Source organism: Mobula hypostoma, chromosome 9, assembly GCF_963921235.1.
Source record: "Mobula hypostoma chromosome 9, sMobHyp1.1, whole genome shotgun sequence".
Lineage (NCBI taxonomy): Eukaryota > Metazoa > Chordata > Chondrichthyes > Myliobatiformes > Myliobatidae > Mobula > Mobula hypostoma.
Genome location: NC_086105.1, coordinates 149,474,051 through 149,494,541, shown reverse-complemented (window position 1 = coordinate 149,494,541; position 20,491 = coordinate 149,474,051). Strand labels below are relative to the sequence as shown.

Sequence of the window (20,491 nt, the reverse complement as noted above, 5' to 3'; positions counted from 1 at the left end):
ATGGTAGTAATGAAAAGAGGGCATGTCCTGGGTGGGGAGGGGTCTTTAATAATGGACGCCACCTTCTGACCCTCCCAACCAGGGATCTCTCTGCCTGGCTCCACTGCCTCAGATCCCATACCTGGAGTTTGGAGCAGGAAAACCTCACGAGATGATGAGAGCCAGCTGTATGGGCGATGCTTGGAACTAAATGTTTGAAACGGGAAGGGTGGGTGCTTTTGTTTGTGTATGTGTGTGGGGTGCGTGGGGTGTGGAAGTGCACACGCGTGGGGAGTTGTGAGGAAGTACGTGTACGGGGGGTGTGTGTGTGTGGGAGTGGGTGCGTGGGGTGTGTGTGTGTGGGAGGGGGTGCGTGGGGTGTGGAAGTGCACACGCGTGGGGAGTTGTGAGGAAGTACGTGTACGGGGGGTGTGTGGGAGTGGGAGTGGGTGCGTGGGGTGTGTGTGTGTGGGAGGGGGTGTGTGGGGTGTGGAAGTGCACACGCGTGGGGAGTTGTGAGGAAGTACGTGTACGGGGGGTGTGTGGGAGTGGGTGCGTGGGGTGTGTGTGTGTGGGAGGGGGTGTGTGGGGTGTGGAAGTGCACACGCGTGGGGAGTTGTGAGGAAGTACGTGTACGGGGGGTGTGTGTGTGTGGGAGTGGGTGCGTGGGGTGTGTGTGTGTGGGAGGGGGTGTGTGGGGTGTGGAAGTGCACACGCGTGGGGAGTTGTGAGGAAGTGCATGTACGGGGGGTGTGAGCATGAGGTGTATGTGGTGGTGGGGGTTAGCGAGGGGAGGGGGTGTCACAGCAGTATGTCAGCGGGAAAGATCTGATCCACTGTCAGTGGCAGGATGACCTCTTCCTGTGCTCCAGAGGTCTCCCTAACTCGCAGGCACGGCAGGAATGATGGGCGGTACATGGGCACAGCAGTCAGCCCTAACGCTTTACAGCACCAACTGTACCGTGGGATTCAACTCACACCGTTGTAAGGAGTTTGTACGTTACCCCTGTGAATGTGTGGATGTCCAGTCCCCTCCCACGTTCCACAGACGTACAGGTTAGTGTTAGTGAGTTGTGGGCAAATACGAGGAAATCTGCAGATACTGGAATTTCAAACAACACACATGAAAGTTGCTGGTGAACGCAGCAGGCCAGGCAGCATCTATAGGAAGAAGTACAGTCGACGTTTCAGGCCGAGACCCTTCGTCAGGACTGACTGAAAGAAGAGATAGTAAGAGATTACACTTCCTTCCTCACCACCATTCAGGGCCCCAGACAGTCCTTCCAGGTGAGGTAACACTTCACCTGTGAGTCGGCTGGGGTGATATACTGCGTCTGGTGCTCCCGATGTGCCTTCTATATATTGATGAGACCTGACGCAGACTGGGAGATCGTTTCGCTGAACACCTACACTCTGTCTGCCAGAGAAAGCAGGATCTCCCAGTGGCCAAACATTTTAATTCATTCTGATATGTCTATCCATGGCCTCCTCTGCTGTAAAGATGAAGCCACACTCAGGTTGGAGGAACAACACCTTATATTCCGTCTGGGTAGCCTCCAACCTGATGGCATGAACATCCACTTCTCTAACTTCCGCTAATGCCCCACCTCCCCCTCGTGCCCCACCTCCCCCTCATACCCCATCCCTTATTTATTTACATACACACATTCTTTCTCTCTCTCCTTTTTCTCCCTCTGTCCCTCTCACTATACCCCTTGCCCATCCTCTGGGTTTTTCCCCCCTCCCCCTTTTCTTTCACCCTGGGCCTCCTGTCCCATGACCCTCTCATATCCCCTTTGCCTATCACCTGTCCAGCTCTTGGCTCCATCCCTCCCCCTCCTGTCTTCTCTGATCATTTCAGATCTCCCCCTCCCCCTCCCACTTTCAAACCTCTTACTAGCTCTTCCCTCAGTTAGTCCTGATGAAGGGTCTCGGCCCGAAATGTCGACTGTACCTCTTCCTAGAGATGCTGCCTGGCCTGCTGCGTCCACCAGCAGCTTTGGTGTGTGTTGAGTTGTGGACATGCTATGTTGGCACTGGCAGTGTAGTGACACCTCCGGGCTGCCCCAGCGTGTCCTCAGGTTACGTTGATGCAAAACGACACATTTCATTGTATGTTTCAGTGTATTTGCGCCAATCTCTCTCTTCACCCTCCTCGAGGGACCCGCCCCCGGCCCCGGCTCGGACCCAGCTCCGCGTACCTGATGAGCGAGCTCTCCTGAAGCAGCTCTCTGCTGAGGTTCAGGGGGATGTCCTCACTGTCAACCACACCTGCAGCAAACACACACCAGGGCAAGTGTCAGTCCATGCGAGGAGGCCAGGCAACAACAGCGGCGGCGGCAGAGAGAGGCAGCTGTCTGTGGCCAGCGGTGGTGTGGGACTCTCTGATACTTGGCCAGAGCAGGAATATTAACATTAGCAAAGGCAAGCTGGATGGTACCGGCCTCTTTCCGAGGGTAAAAGAGACCAAAACTAAGGGGCATCAATTGAGACTGAGAGGGGGAAAGATTTAGAAGGAACCCGAGAAGCACCTTTGTCACACAGAGTGTACGGAATCAGCTGCCTGTCAGAGGAAGTGGTTGAGACAGGGGCATTAGTATCATTAAACAAGCAAGAGGATAGGTACGTGCATGGAGGAGCAGGGGATGCTAACCTGGACTCCACGGGACCCCTCAGTTTATGGTAAGAGTCCATGGCATAAACAAGGTTGGGAACTTGCTTCCAGGGATATGGAGCAAACGTGGGGTGTGCACCAGGGTCAGGTTGGGAAATCCACACTGTCAGCTCTATAACTCTAACAGAAGAGAAGGTGGTGCTGACAGAGGGGAGAGAACTCGTGAGCAACCCCTGGACCTTAACGGGATTCTGACTTCAGGGGCTTGGTTGGAAGGGATGTAGGTGTGGGGAAAGGGCAACTTGCAGAGCCTTTCCCATGAGATATAAACTGGCCTGGAGTCCACAACCCGTCCCAGTCCTGTCACAACAGTCAGCAGTGCTTCAACCCCATGGCTGAGGAGAGCAGGCTGGGAAGCGGACAGGAGTGACTACCGGGGAGGGGGCATGAAATATCGATGTGGAGTGAGTGGACGATCAGTAAGTGAGGGTAACCTGGAGAAAGATCGAAAGCACGTTTTATCAATGGTGAGAGGGCAGAACGCCAAGATTCTGAGGAATTTCCTGCAGATTCTGCCGCACAATTCCCAAAGGTAAGCAATAACTAGGAACGTTGGCACAATGTTTAGTATTGATTATCGGGGAAATTTGAATACAAAAGTAGGGAGGTTACACGTTACACAGGGCATCCCTAATCCTGGACACTGGACATGATAAAAACCCTACATAGGGAAGGCTCTGAATACATTAAGCAATTCAGATGTTCAGCACACTGGTGTGAAGAACCGGGAGGTGTTTCATGAGGGAAGGTTGGCCAGATTGGGATTGTAACCCCAAAGAAGGGTATCGAATGAAAAGGTTTAGACAGGGTGAGAGTGGAGTGGATACCTGTTTTGGTAGGAGAGCCTGGAGTCACTGTTTCACCCTTTTAAAAAAGATGAGATGAGCAACACACACAAAACGCTGGCAGAACTCAGCAGGACAGGAAGGGCGAAGAGGCCCGAATTCTGGACCAAAGCAGAAGAGGTGAAGAGTAACTGTGAGGCAGGAACGTGGAGACAAGGTTACAGCGATACCAGTCCCAGGCTTCTTCACTGGGAAAGCAGAGTCGAGGGGCTGGAGGTGACATGCTGGTGTAGCAGCTAGCGTAATGCTTTACAGCACCAGCAATTGGGAATCAACTCCCAATGCTCTCTGTAAGGAGACTGTATGTTCTCGTAGGTTTTCTCTCAGTGCTCTGGTTTCCTCTCACGTGAAGGAGAATGAAAGGTGACTTGATGGAAACAAAGAAAACCTACAGCATAATACAGGCCTTTTGGCCCACAAAGCTGTCCCGAACATGTCCTTACCTGAGAAATTACCTAGGGTTACCCATAACCCTTATTTTTCTGAGCTCCATGAACCTGTACAGGAGTCTCTTAAAGACCCTATTGTATCCGTCTCCACCACCGTCACCAGCAGCTCATTCCACACACTCACCACTCTCTGCATAAAAAACTTAACCCTGACATCTCCTCTGTACCTTCTTCCAAGCACCTTAAAGCTGTGCCCTCTCGTGCTAGCCATTTCAGCCCTGGGGAAAAGCCTCTGACTATCCACACAATCAATGCCTCTCATCATCTTATACACCTCTATCAGGTCACCTCTCATCCTCCGTCGCTCCATGGAAAATAGGCCGAGTTCACTCAACTGTTACGTACCCCGTAACTGGGTTGCCAAACCAGCAGAAATGGATCACTCAGTTGGAGTCTGGAGTACTAGAACTAAGAAAGTTTTATTAAAGAAATAAGCAACACAGTAATCGAAAGGATAATAAATGCAACAATTCAACAATGATAACCACACATGTGCACAGAATTAAGATAACAGCATCAATCAAGCTCTATCGTTGTCTAGGGGTAAATGACCAATTTCAAAATGACTCAAAGTTCAGTCCAGTTTGTAGTTCAGTTCGCAGTAATCATTGCCATGGCGATGGACAAGGTGGGGGAAGAGAGACAGAATAGGAACAACTGATCATTCAGAACGGCTTCACTCACAGACCAGCGAGATGGCTCACAGACCAGCGAGATGGCTCACAAACAGCTTTTGGGCAGGTCCTTGGTGATGTCACCTGAGGTCACCGACTGTGACCCCTCCTCCAGATGCAGTCGATCCTCTGCAGTGAACCCGGCACCCAGGCAAGGGCGGACACACACCGGGTTCCCGCTGATCGTACCTTTCCACCCTTGTCGTTGTCCGGTACTTCTCACCCACTCGTGAGAAGCGCACCGCTTCCAGGGTCTCGTTACCTCGGGTGGCGTGTGTCTCTGTCTTAGCGAACCTGTCCCTTTTTATCCCCCTGCTGGGGTATCGCCTGTCCATCACTTCAAACAGTTCAGGGTTCAAAGGGGGGAGCCGCTCCAGACAGCTCTTCCTCCCACATCCCTTCATTACACATCTCCAGACGCTGCTCCATTGTTCCTTATCTCTCCTTCCCCTGAGGGCAGGTGGCAGACCAACTGCTGATGCCACTGATGCTAGCCCAGGCCAGCAAACATCTTAATTTTATGTGTATTCTCGTAACACTTCCCCCCTTTAAGGATTTTTACCGGGAGGTAAAAATTACAAACATGACTACATTATCTGATACATACACAATATACATCTTTAACAGTTATTTAGCTAATACAGAGAATTTGAAGCTGTCAACACCTTGACAGACAGTCATCACATTTTCTGTTCCTTTTACACGTGTTATTAATAATCCCTTAGACCAGGCTCCAACTCAGCAAACTTCATAGTGGCCAAAAACACTGATGAATTGCGACCAATGTAACCTCTCATTTGGTTTTGTCCCGGACCACAACAACAAGGGTCGTCCCATTCCGACTCAATTTTCTCTCGCAAGGGCTTAGTAGGAGGGGGACGGGTATTGACCGCAGAGTTATTGCAAAACTTCCTACAGTACCCCACCATCTCCAAAAGCCTTCTGAGGGCCCTCTTGTCTGTCGGGGTTGGGAGGTCAGCGATAGCCTGCACTGTAGCTTGCATCACTGCCAGCTGCCCCTGTGTCACCACAATTCCCAGGTAAGTGACATTCGTGTGGCCGAATTCATTTTTTCCAAGGTTCACTATCAAGCTGGCTTCAGACAGCCGTGTTAAATTGCCAATACACACCTCTGTGTTCATCAGCCCTTTAGTCACTGAATTACTCGAAAAATATGGGTGTTGTTTACTTGGCTGCCCTATTGTAACAGACATAACCCAACGTCCCAGTTCTTTGCATTTCCTCGGGACAATCAAACACATGGGTGCGAGTCGTTTAATTACTCCTTCGGGGATTAAGGGAGAGACCTTATCAGTAGACCTGGCCAAAACAATAGCCTTCTCCCATCTGACCGATCCCATCCTAATCTTTTCAAAATGGTTTTTTCCTCTTATCAAGGGGCCCCTAGCTTCATTGATTTCCGCGCTAACACCGACTAGGTTTGTTAGCATATCAAAAGCTGGTGACCGTCTCAGTTCGCGTCGGTCATGATCAATAACATTCTTCCCCCTGGGCAGCCGGTAAATCTCTTTCATGATTCCACCAACTGTTTCCTCCAGCACCGCAAAATGTCCACCGGGGGGTACCTCGTGGGCCATGTTAAAAACCTCATCCCCATAACTCTTTTGCACCACCCCCCATTCCTCATCTGCGGGCACTGTACTTGATTTCCCTTTCTTCCTTAGCACTTCCTCCTCCGCACAATAGCTTGTCAAGGCTGTGTCAGAGAGAGCGGTCTCGGCAAAAACCATCAGCCCCTCGTCTCGCTCCTGCGTCTGCACAAATTCTTTCCTGGCTACTGCTACGTCCGTCCCAGCTCCCTCACTACCTCTTATCTCACTACACCCTGTCTCATACAAGGTTGGCAGAAATGTTTCAGCCAAATTCACCATCGCGGGCGGGGCCTCCATGCTGGCAGGCTGACCCGTCAATCTCACGACTGGGAACACGATTCCTCCGGCGATGTCATTACCGAGCAAGACTTCCACGTCTTTCATCGGTAATTCGGACCTCACCCTGATCGTGACTAGTCCAGAGACCAGGTTGCTCTGTAAATGTATCTGGTGCAAAGGGACTGACTCTGTCCCTTCCCCAACACCTTTGACCTCTACCTCCCCAGTCTGGGTCTCTGAGCTAAACTCTAACACACTCTTCAGTATTAGTGACTGACACGCTCCCGTGTCTCTCCAGATCCGCACTGGAACTGGTTTTAACCTCTCCTTCACTGACACCAGTCCGGCCGAGATAAACCTCTCGCGCCCTTCCTGGACTTTTTCAGACCTGTCCTTCCCTAGCGGTTCGCTTAACAGCTCAATACAGCCATTCAAAATTTCCGCTTTTCCTTTCCCCGTCTCCTTCCTTGGGGCAAAGCACCTGGACGCAAAGTGTCCGACTTTCCCACAATTATAACAGACGACCCCAGGAGACTTCCTACCAGACTGCTCCCGGTCTACCTTATCCTTTTCACTAGTCCCCGGCTTACTTTCTGACTTTTCCGGTGGACTCTCCCCGCCGTCCTGACTACCCTTCTGGTAGCCTTTACTTGGGGCAACCTTCATTTTATGCGTCAACGCATACTCATCCGCTAACTTAGCAGTTGCGGCTAACGTGGCTGCCTCTTTCTCATCGAGGTAGGGTCTCATACCCTCAGGGACACAACCTTTAAACTGCTCAATCAGAATCAGCTGCAGCAGTCTGTCATAATCCCCCTCTACCCCTTTCGAGGCGCACCAACGCTCACAATATGTTTGCATCTCGCGAGCAAACTCCAAATACGTGCGGTCCCACCGCTTCCTCGCATTCCGGAACCTCTGCCGGTATGCCTCCGGGACCAACTCATAAATCCTGAGGATGGCCTCCTTCACCACCTCATACTTCTGGGCATCTTCCGCGGATAAAGCGGAGTAAGCTTGTTGGGCCTTCCCTTTCAGTACACTCTGAAGTAAGACAACCCACTTATCCCTCGGCCATTCCTGACTTATGGCCACTTTTTCGAAATGGAGAAAGTACCGATCCACATCGGTATCGTCAAATGGGGGAACCAGCCTAACCTCCTGGGTCGCCCGGAACCCTCCACCTTGGTTCGGCACGAGCCCCTGCTCGGCCCTTATCTTTAACTTCTCCAGCTCAAATTCCCTTTCCCTCTGTTTCTCCTCTCTCTCCAACTGTCTGTCCCTCTCTCTCTCTTCTCTCTCCAACTGTCTGTCCCTCTCTCTCTCTTCTCTCTCCAACTGTCTGTCCCTCTCTTGCCTTTCTAACTCTCTCTCTTTCTCCTGCCTTTCTAACTGCCGTACCCGGAACTCGTGCTCGAGTCTCAGTTTTTCAAGCTGTACCTGTACCGCGTCTCCAGCAGGTTTTTCAATAGACACCTCCCCCAGCTCACCTTGGGGAAACACACCTTTAGATACATAGTGCTCTACAATAGCTCTGTGTATCTCCTCTCTCCTCATTGTCGACTTCACCTTAGCAAGATTCACCCGTTTTGCCACAGCTATCAATTCCGATTTCCTGGCATCCTCTAATGCCTCCAAGGTCGGCGCCTTTATAAATTCCTCAACCTCCATTTCTGCTGTTTGTCTTTTCTTTCTTTCGGGAATTTTAACCCAATCAATTTACTCCGTCCCAAATTTAGCGTTCAAAATCCCGGACGAGCCCCCACTTATGTTACGTACCCTGTAACTGGGTTGCCAAACCAGCAGAAATGGATCACTCAGTTGGAGTCTGGAGTACTAGAACTAAGAAAGTTTTATTAAAGAAATAAGCAACACAGTAATCGAAAGGATAATAAATGCAACAATTCAACAATGATAACCACACATGTGCACAGAATTAAGATAACAGCATCAATCAAGCTCTATCGTTGTCTAGGGGTAAATGACCAATTTCAAAATGACTCAAAGTTCAGTCCAGTTTGTAGTTCAGTTCGCAGTAATCGTTGCCATGGCGATGGACAAGGTGGGGGAAGAGAGACAGAATAGGAACAACTGATCATTCAGAACACTGCTTCACTCACAGACCAGCGGGATGGCTCACAGACCAGCGAGATGGCTCACAAACAGCTTTTGGGCGGGTCCTTGGTGATGTCACCTGAGGTCACCGACTGTGACCCCTCCTCCAGATGCGGTCGATCCTCTGCAGTGAACCCGGCACCCAGGCAAGGGCGGACACACACCGGGTTCCCGCTGATCGTACCTTTCCACCCTTGTTGTTGTCCGGTACTTCTCACCCACTCGTGAGAAGCGCACCGCTTCCAGGGTCTCGTTACCTCGGGTGGCGTGTGTCTCTGTCTTAGCGAACCTGTCCCTTTTTATCCCCTTGCTGGGGTATCGCCTGTCCATCACTTCAAACAGTTCAGGGTTCAAAGGGGGGAGCCGCTCCAGACAGCTCTTCCTCCCACATCCCTTCATTACACATCTCCAGACGCTGCTCCATTGTTCCTTATCTCTCCTTCCCCTGAGGGCAGGTGGCAGACCAACTGCTGATGCCACTGATGCTAGCCCAGGCCAGCAAACATCTTAATTTTATGTGTATTCTCGTAACACAACCTATTCTCATAAGGCATGCTCCCCAATCCAGGCAACATCCTTGTAAATCTCCTCTGCACCCTTTCTATGGTTTCCACATCCTTCCTGTAGTGAGGCAACCAGAACTGAGCACAGTACTCCAAGTGGGGTCTGACCAGGGTCCTATATAGCTGCAACATTACCTCTCAGCTCCTAAACTCAATCCCACCATTGATGAAGGACAATGCACCGTACGCCTTCTTAACCACAGAGTCAACCTGCGTTGCAGCTTTGAGTGTCCTATGGATACGGACCCCAAGATCCCTCTGATCCTCCACACTGCCAAGAGTCTTACCATTAATGCTATATTCTGCCATCATATTTGACCTACCAAAATGAACCACCTCACACTTATCTGGGTTGAACTCCATCTGCCACTTCTCAGCCCAGTTTTGCATCCCATCGATGTCCCGCTATAACCCCTGACAGCCCTCCACACTATCTACAACACCCCCAACCTTTGTGTTATCAGCAAATTTACTAACCCATCCCTCCACTTCCTCATCCAGGTCATTTATAAAAGTCACGAAAAGCAAGAGTCCCAGAACAGATCCCTGAGGCACACCACTGGTCACCGACCTCCATGCAATAGACAATAGGTGCAGAAGTAGACCATTCGGCCCTTCGAGCCTGCACCACCATTCTGAGATCATGGCTGATCATCTACTATCAATACCCGGTTCCTGCCTTGTCCCCATAACCCTTGAGTCCCCTATCCATAAGATACCTATCTAGCTCCTTCTGGAAAGCATCCAGAGAATTGGCCTCCACTGCCTTCTGAGGCAGCGCGTTCCACACCTCCACAACTCTCTGGGAGAAGAAGTTCCTCCTCAACTCTGTCCTAAATGACCTACCCCTTATTCTTAAACCATGCCCTCTGGTACTGGACTCTCCCAACATCTGGAACATATTTCCTGCCTCTATCTTGTCCAATCCCTTAATAATCTTATATGTCTCAATCAGATCCCCCCTTAATCTCCTTAATTCCAGTGTGTACAAGCCCAGTCTCTCTAACCTCTCTGCGTAAGACAGTCCGGACATCCCAGGAATTAACCTAGTGAACCTACGCTGCACCTCCTCCACAGCCAGGATGTCCTTCCTTAACCCTGGAGACCAAAATTGCACACAATACTCCAGGTGTGGTCTCACCAGGGCCCTGTACAAATGCAAAAGGATTTCCTTGCTCTTGTACTCAATTCCCTTTGTAATAAAGGCCAACATTCCATTAGCCTTCTTCACTGCCTGCTGCACTTGCTCATTCACCTTCAGAGACTGATGAACAAGTACTCCTAGATCTCTTTGTATTTCTCCCTTATCTAACTCCACACCATTCAGATAATAATCTGCCTTCCTGTTCTTGCTCCCAAAGTGAATAACCTCACACTTATTCACATTAAACGCCATCTGCCAAGTTTCTGCCCACTCACCCAGCCTATCCAAGTCACCTTGAATTCTCCTAACATCCTCATCACATATCACACTGCCACCCAGCTTAGTATCATCAGCAAACTTGCTGATGTTATTCACAATGCCTTCCTCTAAATCATTGACGTAAATCGTAAACAGCTGTGGTCCCAATACCGAGCCCTGTGGCACCCCACTAGTCACCACCTGCCATTCCGAGAAACACCCATTCACTGCTACCCTTTGCTTTCTATCTGCCAACCAGTTTTCTATCCATGTCAATATCCTCCCCCCAATGCCATGAACTCTGATTTTACCCACCAATCTCCTACGTGGTACCTTATCGAATGCCTTCTGAAAGTCAAAGTACACCACATCCACTGGATCTCCCGCGTCTATCTTCCTAGTTACATCCTCGAAAAACTCCAACAGATTAGTCAAGCATGATTTGCCCTTGGTAAATCCATGCTGGCTTGGCCCAATCCTATCACTGCTATCAAGATATGCTGCTATTTCATCTTTAATAATGGACTCTAGCATCTTCCCCACTACTGATGTTAGGCTAACAGGGCGATAGTTCTCTGTTTTCTCCCTCCCTCCTTTCTTAAAAAGTGGGATAACATTAGCCATTCGCCAATCCTCAGGAACTGATCCTGAATCTAAGGAACATTGGAAAATGATCGCCAATGTATCCGCAATTTCCAGAGCCACCTCCTTTAGTACCCTAGGATGCAGACCATCTGGACCTGGGGATTTGTTAGCCTTCAGTCCCATTAGTCTACTCATCACCGTTTCCTTCCTAATGTCAATCTGTTTCAGTTCCTCTGTTACCCTATGTCCTTGGCCCATCCATACATCTGGGAGATTGCTTGTGTCTTCCCTAGTGAAGACAGATCCAAAGTACTTATTAAATTCGTCTGCCATTTCTCTGTTTCCCATAACAATTTCTCCCAATTCATTCTTCAAGGAATATGCCTTCTTAACCACAGAATATGCAGAATATGGCCCGTCTACAACCACTCTGCCTTCTGTGGGCAAGCCAGTTCTGGATCCACAAAGCAAGGTCCCCTTGGATCCCATGCCTCCTTACTTTCTCAATAAGCCTTGCATGGGGTACCTTATCAAATGCCTTGCTGAAATCCATATGCACTACATCTACAGCTCTACTTTCATCAATGCGTTTGGTCATATCCTCAAAAAATTCAATCAGGCTCGTAAGGCACGACCTGCCTTTGACAAAGTCATGCTGACTATTCCTAATGATATTATGCCTCTCCAAATGTTCATAAATCCTGCCTCTCAGGATCTTCTCCATCAACTTACCAACCACTGAAATAAGACTCACTGGTCTATAATTTCCTGGGCTATCTCTACTCCCTTTCTTGAATAAGGGAACAACATCCGCAACCCTCCAATCCTCCGGAACCTCTCCCGTCCTCATTGATGACGCAAAGATCATCACCAGAGGCTCAGCAATCTCCTCCCTTGCCCCCCACAGTAGCCTGGGGTACATATCGTCTGGTCCCAGTGACTTATTCAACTTGATGCTTTCCAAAAGCTCCTGCACATACTCTTTCTTAATATCTACATGCTCAAGCTTTTCAGTCCACTGCAAGTCATCCCTATAATCGCCAAGATCCTTTTCAGTAGTGAATACTGAAGCCAAGTATTCATTAAGTACCTCAGCTATTTCCTCCGGTTCCATACACACTTTTCCACTGTCACACTTGATTGGTCCTATTCTCTCACGTCTTATCCTCTTGCTCTTCACAATACTTGTAGAATGCCTTGGGGTTTTCCTTAATCCTGTTCGCCAAGGCCTTCTCATGGCCCCTTCTGGCTCTCCTAATTTCTTTCTTAAGCTCCTTCCTGCTCGCCTTATAATGTTCTAAATATCAATCATTACCTAGTTTTTTGAACCTTTCGTAAGTTCCTCTTTCCTTCTTGACTAGATTTACAGCAGGATGGATGTGTACAGGATGAGAAGCGGAGCAGATTGAGTGGGCAGCCAGACTTTCCCCAGGGAGGGAAGTATAATGGGGGATGCTAGAGGTAAGCTCTTTACACAGAGAGTGGTGGCTGCCAAGGCTGGTGGTAGAGGCAGATACATTAGGGACGTCTCTTAGATCGGCACATAGACGATAGAGAAATGGAGGGTTATGTGGGAGGGAAGGGGTTAGAGAGTTGGCACAACATTGTGGGCTGAAGGGTCTGTTCTGTGTTCTATTCCAAAGACGTACTGGTTAGTTAGTAGATTATGGACGTGCTATGTTGGTGCCAGAGGTTGTTGACACTTGCTCAGACTGATACAAACAACACATTTCATTGTATGTTTTGATGTGCTTGTGACAAATGATTGCTACAAGCCCACGGAACGTTCCGCTGGGTGTGCCTAGTTGCTGAGCGACTTACCGCGGAGGAAGCGGAGCCACTTGGGGAGGATGTCGCTGGCTTTGGTCTGGATCAACACCTTTCGACTGTAGAGTGACACACTGGAGCCCATCTCCCTGCTCACATCAAACATGCTTGGCTTCTGAACGGGGACAGAGGAAACCCTCAGTAAGTGTTCCTACTTCACTCCTCGTTCCCAAGTCACCTCCTGTAGGGAAATACGCCCTCGCACATCGTGGTCATAAAGCACAGAGACAGGCCCTTCCGCCCATCTAGCCTCTACTCAGCTTAGTCCCATTGACCTGCATCCGGACCATAACTTTCCAAACCCCTCCCATCCGTGTACCTGTCCAAATTCTTCTTAAATGTTTGCATTCAAATCTGCATCCCCCACTTGCACTGGCAGCTCTGAGTGAAGAACTTTCCCTCATGTTTCCCTTAAACTTTTCACCTTTCACCCTTAACCCATGACCTCTAGTTGTAGTCTCACCCAACCTCTGTGGAAAAAGAACTGTTTGCACTTACCCTATCTATACCCCTCATAATTCTGTATACCTCTATTGAATCTCCCCTCATTCTCCCGCACTCCAGGGATTAAAGTCCAAACCTATTCCACCTTTCCCTATAACTCAGGTCCTCAAATCCTGGCTCTAGAGTATTTCATACTTCAGTAATATTGTAAACACATTCCTTGATTAACCATTTTTTGTTTAAGTGAGCCATTACAGAACATAGAACATAGAATAGTACAGCACAGTACAGGCCCTTCGGCCCACAATGTTGTGCCGACCCTCAAACCCTGCCTCCCATATAACCCCCCACCTTAAATTTCTCCATACACCTGTCTAGTAGTCTCTTAAACTTCACTAGTGTATCTGCCTCCACCACTGACTCAGGCAGTGCATTCCACACACCAACCACTCTCTGAGTAAAAAACCTTCCTCTAATATCCCCCTTGAACTTCCCACCCCTTACCTTAAAGCCATGTCCTCTTGTATTGAGCAGTGCTGCCCTGGGGAAGAGGCTCTGGCTATCCACTCCATCTATTCCTCTTATTATCTTGTATACCTCTATCATGTCTCCTCTCTTCCTCCTCCTCTCCAAAGAGTAAAGCCCAAGCTCCCAATGGGTTGTAAAAGTCCGTGAACGGCAAACGTCGTGTCACCACGTCAAATGTGTGCATCTCGCAAAAAGTAAAGACAAAACTAATTCAAGTTTTCCTCGGTTCCTGCCTCTTTCTTTAATTCTGTTTTCTGTTTAGAAACATAGAAACATAGAAAATAGGTGCAGGAGTAGGCCATTCGGCCCTTCGAGCCTGCACCGCCATTTATTAAGATCATGGCTGATCATCCAACTCAGAACCCTGTACCAGCCTTCCCTCCATACCCCCTGATCCCCGTAGCCACAAGGGCCATATCTAACTCCCTCTTAAATATAGCCAATGAACTGGCCTCAACTGTTTCCTGTGGCAGAGAATTCCACAGATTCACCACTCTCTGTGTGAAGAAGTTTTTCCTCATCTCGGTCCTAAAAGGCTTCCCCTTTATCCTCAAACTGTGACCCCTTGTTCTGGACCTCCCCAACATCGGGAACAATCTTCCCGCATCTAGCCTGTCCAATCCCTTTAGGATCTTATATGTTTCAATCAGATCCCCCCTCAATCTTCTAAATTCCAACGAGTACAAGCCCAGTTCATCCAGTCTTTCTTCATATGAAAGTCCTGCCATCCCAGGAATCAATCTGGTGAACCTTCTTTGTACTCCCTCTATTGCAAGGATGTCTTTCCTCAGATTAGGGGACCAAAACTGCACACAATACTCCAGGTGTGGTCTCACCAAGGCCTTGTACAACTGCAGTAGTACCTCCCTGCTCCTGTACTCGAATCCTCTCGCTATAAATGCCAGCATACCATTCGCCTTTTTCACTGCCTGCTGTACCTGCATGCCCACTTTCAATGACTGGTGTATAATGACACCCAGGTCTCATTGCACCTCCCCTTTTCCTAATCGGCCACCATTCAGATAATAATCTGTTTTCCTATTTTTGCCACCAAAGTGGATAACTTCACATTTATCCACATTAAATTGCATCTGCCATGAGTTTGCCCACTCACCCAACCTATCCAAGTCACCCTGCATCCTCTTAGCATCCTCCTCACTGCTAACATTGCCACCCAGCTTCGTGTCATCCGCAAACTTGGAGATGCTGCATTTAATTCCCTCATCCAAGTCATTAATATATATTGTAAACAACTGGGGTCCCAGCACTGAGCCTTGCGGTACCCCACTAGTCACCGCCTGCCATTCTGAAAAGGTCCTGTTTATTCCCACTCTTTGCTTCCTGTCTGCTAACCAATTCTCCACCCACACCAATACCTTACCCCCAATACCGTGTGCTTTAAGTTTGCACACTAATCTCCTGTGTGGGACCTTGTCAAAAGCCTTTTGAAAATCCAAATATACCACATCCACTGGTTCTCCCCTATCCACTCTACTAGTTACATCCTCAAAAAATTCTATGAGATTCGTCAGACATGATTTTCCTTTCACAAATCCATGCTGAATTTGTCCGATCATTTCACCACTTTCCAAATGTGCCCGATCGCTCCCCAGTACCCGATCGCTCACTGTGCCCAATTGCTCCCCAGTGCCCGATCGCTCACTGTGCCCAAACGCTCCCGTGCCCCATCGCTCACTGTGCCCGATCACTCACTGTGCCCAAATGCTCCCCTGTGCCCGATCGCTCTGTGCCCGATCACTCAGAGTGCCCGATCGCTCCCCTGTGCCCGATCGCTCCCCTGTGCCCAATTGCTCACTGTGCAAGCCCTACTCTATTTTGCCCTCCCAAAGTGCAACACCTCACAGTTGTCAATATTAAATTCCACCTTTCCTTTTTCCAGCTGGTTCAGAGCACCCCGAACTCCCTGGGGTGAATGAGATGGTATAAACGCAAGCTTGATTGCTGCTTTACAGAAACTCCAGGGGTTCAGTAATGGGGGCACGTTTGCTCCATCTACCCCCCCACCCTGACCAGTCACCTGTGGGTCAGAGCCCTGACCACCCACCATGTCCGGCACGTAGAAGATGCTACGAATGTTGAGGGGGGCGTCCGTCCGGTAGTGCAGAACGTAGCGCGGTTTGTCGTAAGCCTTTGCAACGTAGCGGTAGAATTCCTCGTGCTGCCACTCGCTGATATCCTTGGGGTCCATCATCCAGAGAGCCTGAAATGCACAGACACTGAATGCAGTTAACCGGCTGTCACTCAGGCTGATGGGTCGTACCCTGCCTGACGCTGACAGCCTGTTCTGTGAAACCTGGTTCGACGGCAGGGATACGAACCTCTCACTACCGCTAAGTGAGTGAACTATTTATTTCCTGGACAAGACAGACTGAACATTCACTAAAACTTTCCAGTCACACTTGGTTGCTCGAAGTTGCACGAAACAGTCAGTAACCCACTCAAGTTACAGACAGCGGCAAATACTTGTCCACTGTTTACTGTTTGCACAGCACCAGTCGTGACCCCCAGCCCGTGGTGATCCGGAGAGTGGAGAGAGACTGCCGCTTTCAGTGCACAAGGTTTATACTCTACCGGAGGCACGACATCATCAGCTGAGCAGCAGCCAGTAGAAGGGCCGAATGCCCCCTCCCCACGTCCCATGTGTGGTCAAGTTTGACACTTACTGCAACACACCCCTTTTCCCCGGGCCCTGCACAAACCTCAGACTCGGGGAAGGGTTCACGAAAATGATTGCAGGATTCAGTGGCTTGTCACATGAAGAGCGTTTGGTGGCTCTGGGCCTGTATTCACTGGAATTCAGAAGAACCTCATTGAAACCTATCAAATGGTGAAAGGCCTCGACAGAGTGGAGGGGCAGAGGATGCTTCCTATGGTGGGAGAGTCTCAGACCAGAGGACAATGCCTCAAAATAGAGGGGCGTCCTTTTAAAGCAGAGATGAGGAGGGAGAGTGGTGAAACTGTGGAATTTGTTGCCACAGGCAGCAGTGGAGGCCAAATCTTCAGATATATTTAAGGCAGAGGTTGACAGATTCTTGATTGGTCAGGGGTGAAGGGCTACGGGGAGAAGGTAGGAGACTGGAGCTGAGAGGAAAATGGATCACCCATGATGAAATGGCAGAGCAGACTCGATGGGCCAAATGGCCTAATTCTGTTCCTATATCGAATGGTCTTGGCCTCTCACTGCCAGCCCAGGCGTGACCAACAGATTCAGCCGGGTTCCCCAGAGCAACAAGGGTTCCGGGGTGACCTGCTGGCACTCAGATCAGCCCATCCTCTTCACCCACCTGCAGAGTATTCAGCCGTCGCCCATTCAGGTAGATCGGAAAACTGACAAAGTTACTGTACTTATTCACCACCTCTGAAAAACAAACCAGGGGTAGGGTTAACCTAGTTACCAGCTCATTAACCTGGGGCACTGCAGAGTTAAGCCAATCACCAGCTCATTAACCCAGGGGCACTGCAGAGTTAACCTAGTTACCAGCTCATTAACCCAGGGCCACTGCAGAGTTAACCCAATCACCAGTTTGTTAACCCAGGGCCACTGCAGAGTTAAGCCAATCACCAGCTCATTAACCCAGGGACACTGCAGAGTTAACCTAGTTACCAGCTCATTAACCCAGGGCCACTGCAGAGTTAACCCAATCACCAGCTCATTAACCCAGGGACACTGCAGAGTTAACCTAGTTACCAGCTCATTAACCCAGGGCCACTGCAGAGTTAACCCAATCACCAGCTTGTTAACCTCGCAACAGCTCTAACCTTGGGAACTGCAGAGTTAAACCAGTTAGCAGCTCGTTAGCCTAGCAAGCAGCACTAACCCAAGAATAGTGTGGAGTTAACCCAGTCACCAGCTCCAGACATATGCCAGTGATTTTAAACTTGGTTCTGAACAGCACAGTCACTGTCTCAAACCCACAACACAGGAATGCAGTTCACGAAATGCTTCGGACGCTGTAGGGAGTTTGTACATTCTCACTGTGACGGCGTCCGTTTCCTCCCAAATCCCAAATGTGTACAGGCCAGTCAGTTGTGGATAATCATGGAGACACGTGTGGGCTCCCCCAGCACATCCTCGGACGCTGTTGGCCATTGACAAAAAAACCCTCTCTGTATATTTCAATGTATTTGACACATAAAGCCGATCCTTAACCCTTTGTTAGAGTAGCTGAGGAATCTGTGCACATGAACTGTGTGCTTCACTTTAACAATCTGGGTAGCTGCTCATCCTCACCTTTAACTCGATCTTCATTTGCAAATTCCTTGCAGGGCTCCTTCAGGTGCAGGACGATTTTGGTCCCTGGATTCACCCCCGAGGCTTGTGCCACCTCAAACATCCCAGAGCTGGCGGCAAAGAGAGTCCTCAGGGTCAGCCATACTGCATCGTTAACCCCTTCCTTCCGTAAACACCCTCCACACCTCACACTGCATCGTTAACCCCTTCCTTCCGTAAACACCCTCCACACCTCACACTGCATCGTTAACCCCTTCCTTCCCCAAACACCCCCGCACCTCACACTGCATCGTTAACCCCTTCCTTCCCCAAACACCCTCCACACCTCACACTGCATCGTTAACCCCTTCCTTCCGTAAACACCCTCCACACCTCACACTGCATCGTTAACCCCTTCCTTCTGTAAACACCCTCCACACCTCACACTGCATCGTTAACCCCTTCCTTCCCCAAACACCCTCCACACCTCACACTGCATCGTTAACCCCTTCCTTCCGTAAACACCCTCCACACCTCACACTGCATCGTTAACCCCTTCCTTCCGTAAACACCCTCCACACCTCACACTGCATCGTTAACCCCTTCCTTCCCCAAACACCCCCGCACCTCACACTGCATCGTTAACCCCTTCCTTCCCCAAACACCCTCCACACCTCACACTGCATCGTTAACCCCTTCCTTCCGTAAACACCCTCCACACCTCACACTGCATCGTTAACCCCTTCCTTCCCCAAACACCCTCCACACCTCACACTGCATCGTTAACCCCTTCCTTCCCCAAACACCCTCCACACCTCACACTGCATCGTTAACCCCTTCCTTCCCCAAACACCCCCCACACCTCACACTGCATCGTTAACCCCTTCCTTCCCCAAACACCCCCCACACCTCACACTGCATCGTTAACCCCTTCCTTCCCCAAACACCCTCCACACCTCACACTGCATCGTTAACCCCTTCCTTCCCCAAACACCCCCCACACCTCACACTGCATCGTTAACCCCTTCCTTCCCCAAACACCCTCCACACCTCACACTGCATCGTTAACCCCTTCCTTCTGTAAACACCCCCGCACCTCACACTGCATCGTTAACCCCTTCCTTCCCCAAACACCCTCCACACCTCACACTGCATCGTTAACCCCTTCCTTCCCCAAACACCCTCCACACCTCACACTGCATCGTTAACCCCTTCCTTCCCCAAACACCCTCCACACCTCACACTGCATCGTTAACCCCTTCCTTCTGTAAACACCCTCCACACCTCACACTGCATCGTTAACCCCTTCCATCCCCAAACACCCCCCGCACCTCACACTGCATCATTAACCCCTTCCTTCCCCAAACACCCTCCACACCTCACACTGCATCGTTAACCCCTTCCTTCCCCAAACACCCTCCACACCTCACACTGCATCGTTAACCCCTTCCTTCCCCAAACACCCTCCACACCTCACACTGCATCGTTAACCCCTTCCTCCCGTAAACACCCTCCACACCTCACACTGCATCGTTAACCCCTTCCTTCCCCAAACACCCTCCACACCTCACACTGCATCGTTAACCCCTTCCTTCCCCAAACACCCTCCGCACCTCACACTGCATCGTTAACCCCTTCCTTCCCCAAACACCCTCCACACCTCACACTGCATCGTTAACCCCTTCCTTCCCCAAACACCCTCCACACCTCACACTGCATCGTTAACCCCTTCCTTCCCCAAACACCCTCCACACCTCACACTGCATCGTTAACCCCTTCCTTCCCCAAACACCCTCCACACCTCACACTGCATCGTTAACCCCTTCCTTCCCCAAACACCCTCCACACCTCACACTGCATCGTTAACCCCTTCCTTCCCCAAACACCCTCCACACCTCACACTGCATCGTTAACCCCTTCCTTCCCCAAACACCCTCCACACCTCACACTGCATCGTTAACCCCTTCCTTCCCCAAACACCCTCCACACCTCACACTGCATCGTTAACCCCTTCCTTCCCCAAACACCCTCCACACCTCACACTGCATCGTTAACCCCTTCCTTCCCCAAACACCCTCCACACCTCACACTGCATCGTTAACCCCTTCCTTCCCCAAACACCCTCCACACCTCACACTGCATCGTTAACCCCTTCCTTCTGTAAACACCCTCCACACCTCACACTGCATCGTTAACCCCTTCCTTCCCCAAACACCCTCCACACCTCACACTGCATCGTTAACCCCTTCCTTCCCCAAACACCCTCCACACCTCACACTGCAT

At 50.1% G+C, this 20,491-nt stretch overlaps 1 protein-coding gene across 1 annotated transcript in view; it reads right to left on the bottom strand.

The window, feature by feature from the left end:
* The window catches only part of trap1 (TNF receptor-associated protein 1), a 61,609-nt gene that overhangs the window by 21,225 nt on the left and 19,893 nt on the right, over positions 1 to 20,491 (bottom strand). Inside the window, exons 7-11 of the mRNA XM_063059453.1 lie at positions 18,230 to 18,339; positions 17,283 to 17,356; positions 16,043 to 16,198; positions 13,000 to 13,120; positions 2,181 to 2,250 (exon numbers count right to left, since the gene is read on the bottom strand). Coding sequence (XP_062915523.1) covers positions 2,181 to 2,250; positions 13,000 to 13,120; positions 16,043 to 16,198; positions 17,283 to 17,356; positions 18,230 to 18,339 — 531 coding nt within the window. The remainder of the gene's footprint in view (positions 1 to 2,180; positions 2,251 to 12,999; positions 13,121 to 16,042; positions 16,199 to 17,282; positions 17,357 to 18,229; positions 18,340 to 20,491) is intronic.